This window comes from Chrysemys picta, chromosome 4 (assembly GCF_011386835.1).
Source record: "Chrysemys picta bellii isolate R12L10 chromosome 4, ASM1138683v2, whole genome shotgun sequence".
NCBI classification, from domain to species: domain Eukaryota; kingdom Metazoa; phylum Chordata; order Testudines; family Emydidae; genus Chrysemys; species Chrysemys picta.
Window position 1 is genome coordinate 11,227,276 of NC_088794.1, and position 16,159 is coordinate 11,243,434.

Genomic DNA, 16,159 nt, shown 5'->3' on the forward strand with positions numbered 1-16,159 from the left:
CAGAATACACCAATTGGCATATAACTGGAATGAGCGAGCTCCCCCGGTTTGTTCAGATAATACATAGCAGTCGTATTATCTGTTGATGCCTGCACCATGCTCCATTGTATATGAGGAATGATCTGAGCACCAGACGGATGGCTCTTAATTCTAACACACTGATGTGTATGGTCTTTTCTTGAAAAGCCCCTGATCGTAAATTGAGACACATGGGCTCCCTATTCCATGTTGGATGCGTCTCATGTTATCGTCACCAATGGGGAAAGGGAATGAATAGCACACCTGGGAGAACATTTGATCTGTTCGTCCACCACCTCAGTGAATCCAGAATGTCCTGAGGCATGGTGACAAACATGTGAAGACGCTCTCGACTGGCTGTATAAACTCACAACATCCAATAATAGATTGACCACATTCGGATATGAGCAAAAAAGGTATACACACACTCAGGGACTTGAGGGTCGCTCTGGATTCTTTGAGCCCATGGAGCTTAGCGTCAGTCTGCTCTGAAAAGCGCGAAGCTCCCTCACAGGGGAGACCTTGAAGGGTTTGCTGGACCTCGTGCCGGAGACGACTACTGTGGTGGCTATGGACCTGGCCACTGAATCTGCCGCATCCGCAATGAAGCCCTGGCTATCGACTTCCCTTCTTCCACCACTGACAACTCCTGCCTGGACTCTTGGGGAAGCGACTCCTTGAACTTCAACATGGAGTGCAGCCCCCCGGTAGAGTAAACTTTTCTACTGAAAAGCTCCAGCTTCTTGGAGTCCTTTGCCTGAGGAGTCATCCCCTGCAGACCTTGCCTCTCCCTTTTGTTGGCTGCAGACACCACTAAGGATCTGGAAGGGGGGGAGGGGAGTATAGAGGAACTCATAAACCTGGGCAGGCAAATGAGAACATAAGAACGGCCATATTGGGTCAGACCAAAGGTCCATCTAGCCCAGTATCCTGTCTGCCAACAGTGGCCAATGCCAGGTGTCCCAGTGGGAATGAACAGAACAGGGAATCATCAAGTGATCCATCCCCTGTCGCTCATTCCCAGCTTCTCGCAAACAGAGCCTAGGGACACCATCCCTGTCCATCCCAACTAATAGCCATTGATGGATTTATCCTCTATGAATTTATCTAGTTCTTTTTTTAATCCAGTCTTGGCCTTCACAACATCCTCTGGCAAAGAGTTCCACAGGTTGACTGTGTGTTGTGTGAAGAAATACTTCCTTTTGTTTGTTTTAAACCTGCTGCCTATTAATTTCATTTGGTGGCCCCTGGTTCTTGTGTCATGAGAAGGAGTAAATAACACTTCCTTATTTACTTTCTCCACATCAGTCATGATTTTATAGACCTCAATCATATCCCCCCTTAGTCGTCTCTTTTCCAAACGGAAAAGTCCCAGTCTTATTCTCTCCTCATAAGGAAGCTGTTCCAGACCCCAATCAAATACCTCCTCTCAGCTCTTCTTGAGGTGGAGGTTAAGGGAAGCTGAGATTTGCCAAAGGGCTTTCACTGGGTCCATAAAGGTCTCATTGCGGGGCAGGGCTACTTTTGGCGGCCATGCTATGGCCAGAATGTCAATCGGGCTGTGGGAGGATTCTTTCACTACCTCCGCCTGCAAGCCCAAGTTCGAGGTCACCCTCTTCAGTAGCTCCTGGTGGGCCTTATAGTCATCTTGGGGAGGTGACATGCCTGGCCCCTGACACAGCCTCATCCGGAGAGGGCGCTTGCAGCAGCTGAGGGTATTCCTCCCCTTCTGCACCGACGAGATCCCACAGAACTGGCTTCTGAAGCTCGGCACTGGCCTCTGGACCAGAGGCTGGATTGGGGACTGCCTGATGGGATGGATGCACCCTTCTCTCGGAGAGACGCTCGCCACAGCAAGGGAAACAGTCCCAGCACCAGCCACAGACGGTAAGAAGGAACTGAGGGGACATGGGGTCGGTCGTGCTCTTCATATTGGCACTATGAGTGCATGGCACCACAGGGCACCAGAGCCATCCTGACAGATACCACCGAGGGCAAAACTTCCGGTGACTGTGCACACACGCACACCCCTACATTGGAATGGACACATGCAATCACTAGAAGAAGAATCCAGTATATACTGATATTTCCCATAATCTCTCTTAAAAGAAAATGTTTTGATACCAAAATCAAGGTAAGGCATGTGCATTAACCAAACAGCAAGCCAGGGCTCATTCGAGTTAAGGCCGTTACTGGTTTGGGATGAAATATCGATTTTTTTATATACACACTTGACCAACATTTTCAGAAGTGTCTAGAGATTTTGGGAGCCCAAATGGAGACATCTTAATGGGGTCTGATTTTTGGAGGGTAGGTGCTCATCACTTCCTGAAATTTAGGCCCTTTTAAAGGTGCCTCCAGTTGGTCTCTGAAAACCATGGCTGATAAGAACATGTTTGTATATTTGTGTCACTTGCTGTAGCAACTTGGCACTGGCTTTTGAAACCAAGTGTGTGGACCTGAATGCATGTGGTGCTGACACCAGCCCACAAAGACCACATCTTATATTGACAGTGCTGGTCCCCCACCAGGAATTGGAGATCCATCGCTAGGACCCATTTTACCACAAGGTCCACAACTAGCAACCTTCCACTAACAGATCAGTACCAGGCACTGATTTGAACTTACCTAGCATTTGAGATCTCAGAGATCCAGGATGAGCCAAGGCCCTGAAACTTCACAGTTTCAGGAGCTATTTGGAGAAGTCCCCTACAATGGTAGCTCAGGTTCAATGGCTTTATTTGTCAGGAGTGGATTTCCAGCAGTAGTTCTTCCTGATTCAGCTAAACCCAACAACTCAATTGAGGGATGCCATTTGGGGACTCTGTGGTAATGATCAGGGACCCTCAGGTTTGAAATTAGGGAAGGAGAAGCCTTTAATCTTCATCAGATAGGCAGAGGTTTCCAGATAGTATCTAAGTACTCATAGCACCTGGCTATTCATGCAGGAACCTTTTGCTATCTCGAAGGGTTTTGCTGATTGAATGGATAGAGCCTAGCATGCGCCTATACCTGGTTACACAGTGGGCTTGCTGGCTGTGCTGGGAATGCTTGAAGCTCTAGTTGCTGCTTAGGCAGGTTTCATATCCAGAAAACTTTCCTTTACCCTTCGATGGAATAGATCAAGTGGGGAGGGCTGGGTGGCGCCCTTATTTCCCATCTCTTTCATTACCATCAGCCTCCATCTTCCCCAAAATGCAAGTACTGCCTCTTTCACAGCCAGGCCCTGGCCCTCGCCAGGTTATGCAGATGCCCTACTTGCAAGCTCTCACAGACTCATCGATAGCTGCCCTTCACCCGAGCCTTACTCAGCCCTTCACTGATAGTTTCCAAAGTCAATTTGTCTTCCCACTCCTCACACAGGTAACAAGGAACTGACCACTACTAGCAGTTATGCCTCATTAGCACACCACCACAGCTCAGAACACAGCGCGAGGACCCACTCATGTACCTTCTGGAGACCTCTCTTGGCAACTCAGCTTAATTCTTTGACCTTCTGGCTCTTCAAGACTTAGGCAATTTTTCCGCAGATCTTTCTTTTGGATGGAATAATGGGAAAGGAAGATACCAAAGGAGACAACGCCTCCCCCTAGGAAAATGAAACAAAAACCACACAAGCCTGGAGGGTGGCTTATTAGATTTTTTTTATTCCTCGTTTTAAAATGGCTAATCATAATAAAAAATAAAAGTGCGGCTCTGTGGAGGCCACAAGAGAGATATTGCCATAGAGAAAGAGTCAAGTAGTGCCTGGAGATTAGGTTGGATTTCTGCTTGGTTTGCTTTGACTTTCATGGGGTTTTGGTGTGGATGTCTATAATTTTTTTGGCATATGACATGAAAATATTGCTTTTTGGGGTTTGGTTTTGTTTCTTCTTTTTTACTCTTCCCCAGTTTGGAAATAAAAACAACCGTGTGACAGTGAGAAACCATAACGGAACCATCAAAAATAAGAAATGTAAAAACATCAGAGAGAAGAACTGCTAAAATTGGCTGGGGGGAGGGGGGTTAGATACAGGTCAAATCTCTATACAGGGGAACACAGCCCTCAAGCCCCGCACTGCTCTTCTGAGCCCCAATGATATGTCTCTAGCGCTGTGCAAGTTCATCTGTTTGTTGCGGAAGGGGTAGCATCGGGAAACAGAAGAAACCCACCAGTCCCTTCTCCCCACTTTGTTGGGAGCCAGTTTCATGACACATCCCATCTCATCTGAATACTGGAGGCTCTAAAAATGGGAAACTGAGTCCTTAATTAAACCCACCCGTACAAAGGAGACCTGGATTTGCTCACCCCCCTCAGCTAAAGGGGAGGTCACGCCTAACCACTGCACGATGAGGGTGGGAGGGCTGCCTTCCAGCTCTCCCCCTTGCTTTGCTTCCTCAGGACAGGAAATCTGCCCGGAACCAGAGAAGCCAGAAAGGGGGAGATGAGACACAAAAGGCAGGCCGGGCCCAGGACCGTAGCATGGCTGCTAGAGGAAGGACAGGCCGCAGAAGAATTGAGCAATGGGTCAAGCCTAGGATCACATGAGCAAGGACCTGGAGTCTGTCCCTAAATATAAAATACTTTCCCATCCCTCCCATGCTGGCAATTCCACAGGTGCCTCCTTTCGAATTAACCAGGCACCTGTGATAGAAAGCCCCCCGTCCCCCACCCCTCTGGATGTATATACTCTATACACACACACACACATCCCCATGTCGTCCTTCCTGGGGCCGAGTGTCCTAAAGGGGCACGTGGGGCCTGGGCCCTTGTGGGGTGATTCTTCCCTCTCTCTGGTAGATATATAATTTCTTTTATATTTATATTTATATATAGATATTTATATATACACACACCTGGTAACTCAGAAGAGGGAAAAAAAATAGAATCCGTAACAATCATTAAAAAAAATTATCCTTGTTTTAAAAACGATCCGTTCCTACCGCACGAGGCGAGTGATTGCACGAGGTCCACAGTATCTGGCCCATCGGTGGTGGCGCAACTGCAGGCTGCGCCTCCCCCCACCAGCTGGGGGCGCTGCCGTGATAGTCCTCCCCCCTTTCTTTCGGCAGTGTGTGCTACATTTGCAGTCAATCAGCTGGTTGGGAGGAGGAGGGGGACCGAGGCTGCGTTGCAGCTGTGATGATTTAGGGGGTGCCCAGGGTCTCATCCCAGGGGTCATACTTTAAAAGGTCACTGTCCTCTCAGCTATTTCCCCTCGCAGTTGGAGGATTCTAAAAAATGTCCATGCATGTGAGAGAGCAGGGGTGCCTTGCTCCTGAGCATGGCCCCTGCCCACCAGGGCCCAGGCGTTTTGGTATCAGCCAGGGAGTAGGCGACAGTGGGGAGAGAGCTCCGCCCCTCATACAGAGATCTCATAAGTGGTCCCGCCCACTCCAGAGACCTTCTTGACTCCTCCTCGAGTTGGGCTGCTGAGAGGTGGCTGGCCAGGGGAGGGGGAGGCCGGGCCCAGACTCTTGGGCTGCCCATTGGACTTGCTGTAGGCGGTTCTCATCTGCACCTCGTCTCTGGGGAAGGAAGGACACAAGGGCGTCAGGAAGTGACCACACACCACAGGGCTGGGATCGGTGGAACTTTCAACCACACAGCACAGCATGCTCAATGGCAGGGGGATGGAGAGGGGATCCACACACACAAATGGGGAAGAGAAGGGGGATTCGAGGTGCGTCCGACACCCCAGGACAGAGGGTGGGAAGGGGAGAGTGGGTATGTACTAGGGAAAGGGACAACGGGCCAGGAGCACACTAAACCATGAAGGTGGACAGAGCCCAGCCCACACCTTCTGGGAGAGAGATTCCCACTGCACTAAGGTGAAAGAAGGGTCTCGCACACTGGGAGGAAGCCCTGCATTCCCCCAGGAAAGAGGGCTAGAATCCACATTGCCCCTCCCTCCACCGATCAAAGGATGGGAGACACCCACACAGCCTGTGCATTCCCCAGGGAGGGGTCAGACACGCAGTCATGCACAAACACAAACACACACACACAGCCTGTGCACTCCCCAGGGAGGGGTCGGAGACACACAGGCGTGTACACACACACACACACCCCCTCCCACACACACCCCGTGCACTTCCCAGGGAGGGGTCGGACACGCAGGCGCACACAGGCCATGCACTCCCCAGGGAGGGGTGGGACAGAGACACCTACACCCTTGCTTTCTCTCTGGGCACAGGAGGGGGAGAGAGAGGACACACCCCACACTCCTCAGAAGGGTGGAGGGAGGTCTCACCCCCCTACACTGCACTGGGGATGGGGGAGAGGTAACTCACAGACACCGGGCACTTCCCAGAGAGGGGGAAAGGCAGAGCAGGTCATGGCTCTCCCTGGATGGAAGGGGAGAGGAGGGGCATGGCTCGGGGGGGGGGGGGGCAGAGAAGAGGAGGAAAGGGTTTGTCTCACACCATGCTCTCTGGCTTATGTGTTGGAGGGAGGAGGGGGAAGGGCCAGACGAGGGCAGGCAGGACTCCTTGTGGATCACCCCCAGCCTCTCCCTCCTGCGTGCTGTTGGCTCCCTCCGAGCTCCTCCGTCGGCATGGCGGTGGGGTGCTTGCCCAGGCAGCTTGTCCCCCGCCGAGTCAAAGAACACATAAAGCGCGCGGTGGGCAGAGTTGGTACTTACTTTGGTGCCAGTAATGGCTGCAAGGCCACCTCCTCTGTCTCCGGGATGCTGGCCTGAGGCGACTGTTTTTGGCTGCTGTAAGACACGACTTTGCCCAGCTGAGGGGCAGTGGGCGGGTCGGGCGAGCGTACTCTGAATGGCTCCGGTTTGCCGAAGCGGGGTGGCACCGGGCGGGTCAGCGGGTTCTTGCCCAGCGGTGAGCGCTTCGAATCGTCCGAGGAGGAGCTGGTGCGTGGGGCGTTGCTGGAGCCCGGTGTTGACTGGATGCCCGAGTCCACCAGCCCCGTGTCCTCCTCCCTGGCCAGGGGTGGCGGGGTAGGTGACTGCTGCAGCAGCTTCTCCCGCTCCTGCATGGAGGCCACAATGTGGCGGGAGAGATTGTCATAGCGCATGGGCGAGGGCTCGCATAGGGGTGGGTGCTTGGGCGAGCCGGCGCCAGGGAAGTGGCTGTGCAGGTCGGCCTCACGCTGCTGGGTGATGCGGGCCGAGAGAAAGGGCGAGGTGTAGCCCATGGGGGGCTCCGGCTCCGGCCCAGCCTGCACTGACTCGAAGTCGGGGCTTTCAGAGGGGGTGAGCAGGCTGTCGTATGATAAGCTGCCATTGCGCGTCTGGTTCACCAGACTCTTGTAGGAGGTGGAGGTGGTGCCCTCTGAGCGGATTGACTGAAGCTGGCCCAGCTCGAAGCCCGTGCCCTGGGCCGACTTGAGGCTAGAGGAGCGTGAGCCGCTTGACAGTGGGTCAAAGTGGAAGCTCTTGCCAAAGGTGGGAGAGCGGAAGCTCTCGGGCTCCAGGCTCGGCTCCGAGCGGTAGCTGGGATTCCGGCTGCTCTCGGCGATGGAGGTGGGCTCCTTCAGGCTGTCCCCTCGGCTCAGCTGCAGGGCACAGGAGATGCACGGTATAGTCAGAGACCCCCTCACCTAATACCCACAGAACTAGAGACCCACTCCAGCCTGCCCTGCCCCCTATACTGTCCTGGGGGCTGGAACAAGGCTCCTCCAGAGACAGCCCAGACCCTACCCCATTTCCCAGGGTTCAACCCTGCAGACTCCTCATCAGGCATCCTCAGAGACGGGGCAGAGGAGCTCAAAGCAAGGTCTCCCCTAAAAGGGTCCAGAGCCCCCTCACAGCCCAGCCCCCACGTTCCCCCCAGCTCTGCCCCGTAGGGTTGGCATAGGGCATCCCCAGAGGCAGGGCAGGGGACACATCCCAAGAGATAAAGCAGGGGGAACTCAGCACCCCACCCTGCACTGCCCTGCGCGATCAGCTTCAGGAGCTGGGGTACCATCCCCTTAAGAAGGGCCCTGGCCCCTCTCCCAGAACTGCCCTCTGAGGACAAGCCTGAGTCGTGAACCTGTCCCCTTATAACACCACAGCCCAATGGCAATGACTGGGTGGGTGGCCTGGGGCTAGACCCAACCAAGACGTTCTGAGACACTTAGTTCTTGCATATCCCCCTTCCACTGCCTCCACCTGCCCACGGGCAGCTCCTAAGAAGGGTCACTCCCCACCCCCACCCAGCCCCCAGGGCCTTCCAAGGGCAGCATTACCTTGGCGCTGGTGGAGTGCGGCATGGCAGCTGAGGTGCTGCTGCTGCTGTAGCCAGGGCGGTACTTGTACATGGTCGGAGTTGGAGGGCTGTCCCTGCCTAGCAAGCTGCTGTCTGTGGAGGGGAGAAGAGAGAGACACACTCACACACAGCATTCATGGCCTCACCGCAGGATCCTCTCCCCGCAGTTGGGGGACACCACAGTCATCGTGCTGGTCCGTGAGAACCGTCTCTGAGCCTGGGATAGGGGGTTGGGACGCCAAGGAGGGGGAGGAGCTGGGTTACATGGGCCAAAGGGCAGCACTGGGAATGGGATGAAATGGAGCAGGAGGGTCATTTTCCAACAGTGAGATCAGGCAGGCAGCTTCCAGCCCTGCGTGCAGCTTGTCCAGCGCTGGGTCATGGGTTCTCGGCTCCACTCTGCTGAGCAAGGGGTTCTGTGACTGGTGGAGAAACCCCACACTGAGCTGCGCAATACTCAAGGGGCTCCACTGCTTGGGGCTTTTCTAACCATGCTGGAGATACGCTGCGGGGGAACAGTCCTGCCCTGGCGCCCAGGGGACGGGCTTTGTGGATCGTCTTAACACTGCTCCACACAAAAGCCTTGCCTGTTCTGAGCGCAAGCAGAAGCCCGCAGCTCTCCTCTTCCTGACGAGGGAGGGTGGGGAGGCGTGCTGGGCATTTCGGGAGCTCTGTCCAACTGGCGTTACAGACGTCACAGCTTGCCCTCACCTCCTGCCTCAAGGCCAAGAATCTTGCCGTCACCTTCCAGGCTCTGCCCCTGCCCAGATCTTATCCGCCTCTCCCAAAGCCTCTTCTCCCGCTGCTCCAACTCCTCCCACACGAACCCTGGAATTGCCTCCACCCTAGCCCCATTCTGTCCAAATGCCGCCTCTTCCACCACACCCTGTAGTTCTGCCTATGGAGCCTCGCTACATTCCAGTACAGACCCATCCTGTGGGGAGTATGAACTGCTGGGTCCAGTCAGCTGGGAAACAGGTTGGGACAAGGACAGTGTCTTCCTCTGCAATGACCCGTTGTGCGTTCTAACCAGTAGCTCATGCCTCCTCTCCCCACAGAGAGAGCTCAACACCATCTCTCAGAGGCAGGCAAACACTTGGAGAAACCGCAGCACAGAGAGGGGAAGCCATTCACCCAAGGTGTCACTAAGTGAGTCAGTCAGAGCACAGAGCTCTGGACTCCCAGGAAGGTAGTCTAGTCACCAGACCATGCCTCCTCTCCACACACATTCCCTTGGATTCCCTCTCCCAGCGGAGGACAGAGCTGGCAGGCCAGGAGCCAGCGATAACGCCTACATGAGAGAAATTAGCACTAGCATCTGTGCTCCCACCTACACATCAGGACAGTCACCACCATCGTGACATCAGGCTACAGACAAGACTCAGGCCCCCTCTGGATCCCTGCTTCCCACACACGAGGGTAGCAGCACAAACCATTCTAACTCGCTAGTCCAGAGAGCCACCGCAGCAACCTTCCCGGCCAGGGATCAGTGCAATCTAGGCAACGCAGTCACCAGCTCCGCTTTGCCCTTCGCTAGGCTGTGTGCAACACAAACTAAGCCCTGCAAATGCTCCAAGAGACATTCCTAAAACTGCCCCAGCTCTGCTGACGCACTTTGCTTCTGCTCTGCAGCCCCCTCTGCTATCCCAGCCCTGGGCTCTGCCGATGCACCTCGATCCTGGTCTGCGCCCCTGGGCTCCCCTCCCTGTGTCGGGTGGGGCACAGCTGCTCGTCAGCCTAGCATGCCTTCCTTACCCTCATTGGTGGCCAGGGTTAAGTGCGTCCTCAGACCTGTGTAGCGGCTGAGGTCTGGCTTGGGTGGGGGTGGCGGCTCAGCATCGGCAGACTGGCTCTCCATCACCTCCAGGCTTCCTTTGGACTGCAGAGACAAAGGGCAGAGGAGCAATCAGAAGGGTAGGGCAGGATGCAAGGTCCTCCCCGCTGGGCTCAGCAGCAGTGAGGTGGTGTTAAAGGGGCCTTGCTGCCTCCTGGCGCTGACAAGGCATCCCAGGAGCAACGTCCACTTGCGGCTCGGATGCTGGGTGGGAAGGGAAGAGGTGCCTCAGAGCTACCCGGGAGGAGAGAGGGAGGGAGGGTGTGAGCCTCATGCAGCAGTGGTCGCCACATGGAAGGAACACGGCTTCAGTTGCGGGGCAGGCTGGACGAACACAGTGAAACCACAGAGAGGGGAAGAAAGGGAGCACGTGAAAGGCTCACTCGGTTCCTACTCACGGCTGCACACTGCACCCCCTGGGCTCTCCCTGCCCAGGGTGCCGTCCTCCTCACCTTTGTTCTCTTCAGTTCAGCCTGGATACCGTTGTCCATTATCTTGACAGTGACCTGTCCATCTGACACCTCAGGCCGCAGGAAGGGCGGCTTCACCAACACTGTCTGCTCTGCCTTTGGTCGTCCAAGGTATCTAGTGAAGCATAGGGGAGAGGTAAGCACTGGACTCGACATGCGAGCAACTGAGCTGGGACAGTGCCCTATGCACGCAGACTGCTCCTGCCTGGCTGGCACCCTACGGGAAGGAGCTGCACGCCCCAGAGGGACCCCCACGAGACGGAGGCGGAGAGAGAAGAGCCACGCACTCTGTGATGCTAAGCCCAGAATGAGGGTGCTTTTAGCCATGCAGTTCCCCAATCACCAAGCAATTCTACAGGGGACATCAAAGCCTCCCACAAAGCCAGGAGACTCCCCTGAATGCAGCGCCCTCAGGCGAGTGCGTCAATGAGCAGGATGCTGGTGGCTGCGCTGAGAACACCCAGGCGCAGGTTTGGATTTAAAGCAGAGGATCAGGGACTTGCCCTAGTGAAGCAGACACTCACATGAGGACATCCACCTCCCAGAACAGCTAAGCAGGCCTGGGACCAAGGGGCTGGCTCGGATCTCCCTGTAGCAGGTGGGGCAGACTTACCTGGGGGCTGGGGAGCTGCAGAGAACACGGCTGACGTTCTTACAGCAGCCATTGGTGAAGGGGTTCACACCACCCCGGAATTTACCCGTAACCTGTGGGAGGCAGAGAACCATTCAGGGGAGCCAGTACGGAGATGTAGGGAGGGGAGGCCGGCCGGCCACCGCTCTCCCTCCCACCCTCCAAACACCTGTGACCTGCAGAGTACGTACCTGTTCATTGGTAGTGCGTCCCCTGGCTACCAGCACCACGTGGAACCCCGTAAGGCCAGCGACAGGGATGAAGAACAAACCAGCCACGCACATCACAGCCATGCTGCCAGCAAAGTCAAGGAACCAACTGCAGTTCTGGTCTCATATACACTCCCCGCTCCAAGCCCTGCTGCTCATCCTGCCCCGACTGGGAATGCTCTTCTCCTGGCACCCCCATGCACCTGGGAGACATCCCTTCCCCAGCCTGCAATGCTCATCTCCTGGCACCCCCACGCCCATGGGAGACACCCCCTCTCCTGGTCTGGGCTGCTATTTTAGGCAGGATTTCGCTGCACCGTGGAGATGGGAGGAGGATACGTGACGGCCATGCGGACCCCAGAGAGCTCTTCCACCTGGTAGAGGACATAGAGCAGGCCAAAGCCAAAGACGCCCATGATGTGCACGGTGAGCGAGAGCAGGAAGAGGAAGAAGTAGCGGTAGTTGCGCCGCCCGATGCAGTTGTTCACCCAGGGGCAGTGATGGTCAAACTCCTGCCAGTTACAAGGGAAGAGCAGAAAACAGTCAGAGGCTTCTGTTCAACAGCACAGGGCTACAGGCACTAGCCAACCTGCACCATGGGGCAAGCAGAACACAGGCCCCCTGCCACCCCACCCTGCACGGAGAGCAGAGCACAGGACTGCCCTGCCACCCCACCCCACAGTTCCTCCCCCCACAGGGAGAGCGGAGCACAGGACCGCCCTGCCACCCCACCCCTTCCCATGGTTCCTCACCCTCCAGGGAGAGCACAGAGCAGGACCATCTACCTGGTATCAAAGTGTAGGACCCTCACTGTCAGAACTTCTCACCCTCATGGTGATCAGAGCAGAGGGCTCTCCCACCCACCTGCCACAGGGAAGCAGAGCACAATATGCCCTTGTCCTCTAGGGTCCTCACCCCATAAGCCATAGGGCAACTAGAGTGCCACTCAGACAGACCCATCCTCCATGTCCTGCAGCCAAGCACAACACAGGACCACCACTGGCATGCGGAGCTGTGCAATACATAGGGTGCTGCGGGCACAGTAGCTCAGATCACTGCAGTCCAGCCTGCACCCTGCCCTGCCGGCGGTTCCTCACCTCCACACAGTTGTCACAGACGCTGCAGTGGGAGCAGCGCGGGGGCCGGTAGAAGCGGCACGTCGCACACCATTTCATGCGCACCTGGATGCCCTTGATCTCCACTGTCTTGTAGAGTGGGGCCCTGAAGTCATCCTCCTTGTCCTCATCTTCCTCTGCTGAGGGAGGGGAAATGCCCAGCAGAACAATAAGTCAGAGCACTGGGAAGTCACAGGCCAAACCCAGCTGCTATCTGCCCCCAAGACTTGAGAGAGCTTCTGAGAACCCCAGTCTTTGCTGTCCCGATGCTGTTGCACTGGACACCTCAGCCGCCCCCTAACAGGAAAATCCCCAAGTCTGCATTCTGAGCAGGCACGGGGGCCGTCTAGAGGACCCCAAATATTGAACCATCTATTGGGAGGGTCTCCTAGGCCTTGGCCTCTCAGATGTCTGCTGACCATGGGAGGCTCGGGGACCTGATCCAGGAATACAGGATTTATATCTGTTTTGGCCATTGGTCCATCTGATCCAGAATGCTGGCTCCAACAGAGGCCAATACCAGACATGACAGAAAAAGGAAAACCCTCACAATGCATGTCCCAGCACAATACCATATGACCAGGGCAAAGAGGTTCTTTCCTCAGCTCTGTGGCCAGCCTTATGCCCTGAAGCTAGAGATCTGGGGTATCAGCCCCTGTCCCGTCATCAGCAGAGCATGGAAAGAGTTGGCTCCTGACAAGACACTTCCTGGACTGCAGTGAGACGGGAACAGCTCTCACCTCGTGGGAATATGCCCGGGTCCATGAAGGTGGCCATGCTGAAGTTGGCCAGCACGAAGAGGAAGACAACAACATTGTAGATGGGGATGATCGGAGAGATGTACAGGCTGAGCCCTGGGCACCTGCACACAGACACAAGAGATGAGACAATGAAAAATCACCTCGACCCATGACCTAATTGGACGCTAGATAGGATGCCCCCAGCCCTTCCCAAATTTAGCCTAATAACTGCATTCTGCAATCCCAAGGGAAGCCCTTCAGACTCATCTAGCCAAGGAGGGACTCCAGGCAATGCTGTTTGGAGCTGTGAACTGGAAAGGGGTGAGGACAGAGTCCTGCCTTCAAGCCTGTGTATGAAGGCAGAAAGAGAAGCCTTTAATACCCTTTCCCCTGCTGCTGCTCCTTGCTGCAGAGCTCAGTAGGGCAGCAGCTGGGCAGAGGATAGAGCGAGTGGATGGACGTGCTGGGCACTGGACAAGCCGTCCCTGCTGTGCTGTGCGGTGTCCCAAAGTGGAAGGCCACATTCCACCCCTGACAGGTGGGTCATATTTCCCACTGGACAAACATTGGAGGAGGGGATTCATACTCCCCAGGGGAGCTTAGGAACCACACTGCACAGGAGCCAAAGAATTTCCAACACACAGCCGTTAACCCTTCTCCTCCCACAACAGGCCACTCCCCTTGGTTCTCTCCAGAAGAGCCAACCAGGACAATAGTGCACTTGGAAACTCGCCTGCAGCCTTCTCAGTAGGACAGGGGTATGCCAAATAGCCAAGCAGCACTAGGGTACACAGAACTGATTGCGTCCCTCCTCTGGGACAGAGGGGGCACTTGGGCCCTCCAGCAGAAACAATGCCCAACAGTACTGGACTGTCTTCTGGGCCACAGGTCCCCTGGCTAGATCCTAACCTTGTTCCACTGAGCACCAGCTCTTGCTTGAGCTTGCTGGTATAGAAACTCATTCCCATAACCTCTCCCTACCCTCCTGTAGCTGACTTTGAAATGCAGCACATTCCCTCCACACTCTGAACAGTAGCTGCTGGGCATGGGGAACCCAGAGAGTCCAGGAAGGAAAGTGATTAGCAGTGGGCACATATGGGAAGCATTCTGCTGGGCCCCTCTGACCAGCTTGGAAAATCCACTGGAAGGGGAGAGTGAAGAACAGTCCTCCCCTTCCATCCCATCACAAATGTCCCCTCCAAATTCAGCCATGTTGGAGGACAAGATGGTCATGCCCCAGCAGTTAAATGATGGTTCCATCCTGCTGTGTGGGATCTAACCATGCCCCCAGTCTGTGCTCAAGGAAGGATGGCCCAGCGGTTAGGGCTCCAGCCCAAGACTTAGGAGAGCTGGGTTCAAGTCCCTGCTCTGCCACAGACTCCCTGTGTAACCTTGTGCAAGTTGCATGGCCTCTCTGTGCCTCAGTTCCCCCTCTGTACAATGGGAATAGCAGCACTGTCCTGCCTCACACGGCGTATGAGGGTACATGGGGTATAAGGTGCTGAGACACTACGGGAATAGGGCCTGCAAAATTACCCAAGGCAGACAGAGCCCTGGACAAACCAAAAGCAGGACTAACCCAACTCATTAAGGTAAACTAGCCAGCGAGGGAGAGAAACAGGACAAGCCAGTCTGACCAGCAGCTCCACACACAGAGAGCTTGCAAGAGAAAAATATGTCCCCCACAACATGTGCAGGGAGCCCAGGTTAGAGTGGGGAAAGCAGCTATTGAGCAGAAAGAACCCAAGCAGAATGTCCAAGTGAAAAAGACAGCCCTATGTCTGAATGCTGGGACAGTCAGTTAAGGCTCCCCAAACTCTGCCTTGTGCTGGGATGGAGGGGGGGGGGTCAAAGAAGTTCATTGTCTACTCCCCAGTGCCCTCTGGGGGACAAAGGGAAGTAGCCAGGGCCTTTATGTGCTACTGTAATACACATAATAAAATCTAGCTCAGTCATGGGTGATGGGTCTGAGATCCACAATGGCTAATACTCTGCTATTGCTAAGCCTGTTTGGGTGGAGGTCAAAATAGGGTAGACAGTGATAAGGGAGTTCCAACCTTATTTATAGAATCCCCAGCACGATGCCCAGACCCACTGGAATTAACCAGACCCCATACAGCAAAGGGCTCCTATAAACCTTGAGGTGCATTTCAGTGCTGAAGGCCGGGATGCAGATGGACTGGCAGAGCTGATGAGGGTGGGGTAGGACAGAAAGGGTAGGAGCCAGACTGAGGTGCATTGGCAAAGTAGAAGGCATGACTGGAAGAGCAGGAGTCACTACAGAGTAGGATTGCGTACTGTGGTGCAAGTGATGTTGCTGGTGTGACATCCCTTAGAAATATGCCACCACCCACTCTCCAGCTCTGGAAAACTCTCATGCTGTGGGAGGCCGAGGTGTGCCATGGCGGAGACAGGGCTCAAGTGCCCCTCATTCTAGAGAGAGCCCCCCCATTCATTCATTCACACACACACACACACCCCTGGGTATTTGGCTGGCTGGCTAACAGCTCCTCCAGAATCCCAGGAGGGTTTGGAGGGATGCTGAGAGTGGTGTCAGAAATGGTACACACTGGTAGGGGAATCACCGTCCCTCCTGGAGGAGCTTGGGCTCAGGAGACAGTGGGCTTCCCCCTTGAAGGCGCCGGTGTAATACCCTAATCTGCTTTGCTGCTGGGAGTTTAATCTCACAGATCTAGGGCAGCATCTGTCCCTCTCCCCCCATCCCCGACTCAGAGCAGTCTGCAATACATGCAGAGGGATTTAGGCAGCAGGAGCACAGAGACAGAGAAGAGAGCACATGGCCGGCTGAACAGGATGACATATGGCATGACTGGGGTAATCTATGGTAGCCTCAGAGTCTGGGGCAGCAGTTGTAGGGCACACACTATATTGGGTAGGGATGGCCTGCCCCACTGCTTATTGTTCCACTTCCGGCCCCTCCTTCGCTGCCAG

At 55.1% G+C, this 16,159-nt stretch overlaps 1 protein-coding gene across 5 annotated transcripts in view; it reads right to left on the reverse strand.

The window, feature by feature from the left end:
- Nucleotides 1-3,643: 3,643 nt before the first annotated feature.
- Nucleotides 3,644-16,159, reverse strand: part of ZDHHC5 (zinc finger DHHC-type palmitoyltransferase 5) — a 40,089-nt gene continuing 27,573 nt past the window's right edge. For 4 of the 5 annotated variants that reach the window (XM_008171680.4, XM_065591307.1, XM_065591311.1 and 1 more), the window contains 10 exons: nucleotides 13,208-13,329; nucleotides 12,450-12,607; nucleotides 11,692-11,864; nucleotides 11,335-11,437; nucleotides 11,126-11,217; nucleotides 10,495-10,627; nucleotides 9,964-10,087; nucleotides 8,189-8,301; nucleotides 6,642-7,513; nucleotides 3,644-5,526 (listed from right to left, as the gene is read on the reverse strand). In XM_008171680.4, the coding sequence (XP_008169902.2) occupies nucleotides 5,361-5,526; nucleotides 6,642-7,513; nucleotides 8,189-8,301; nucleotides 9,964-10,087; nucleotides 10,495-10,627; nucleotides 11,126-11,217; nucleotides 11,335-11,437; nucleotides 11,692-11,864; nucleotides 12,450-12,607; nucleotides 13,208-13,329 (2,056 nt within the window). In that variant the 3' untranslated portion in view covers nucleotides 3,644-5,360. The remainder of the gene's footprint in view (nucleotides 5,527-6,641; nucleotides 7,514-8,188; nucleotides 8,302-9,963; nucleotides 10,088-10,494; nucleotides 10,628-11,125; nucleotides 11,218-11,334; nucleotides 11,438-11,691; nucleotides 11,865-12,449; nucleotides 12,608-13,207; nucleotides 13,330-16,159) is intronic. The other variant, XM_065591309.1, reaches the window with a different exon arrangement.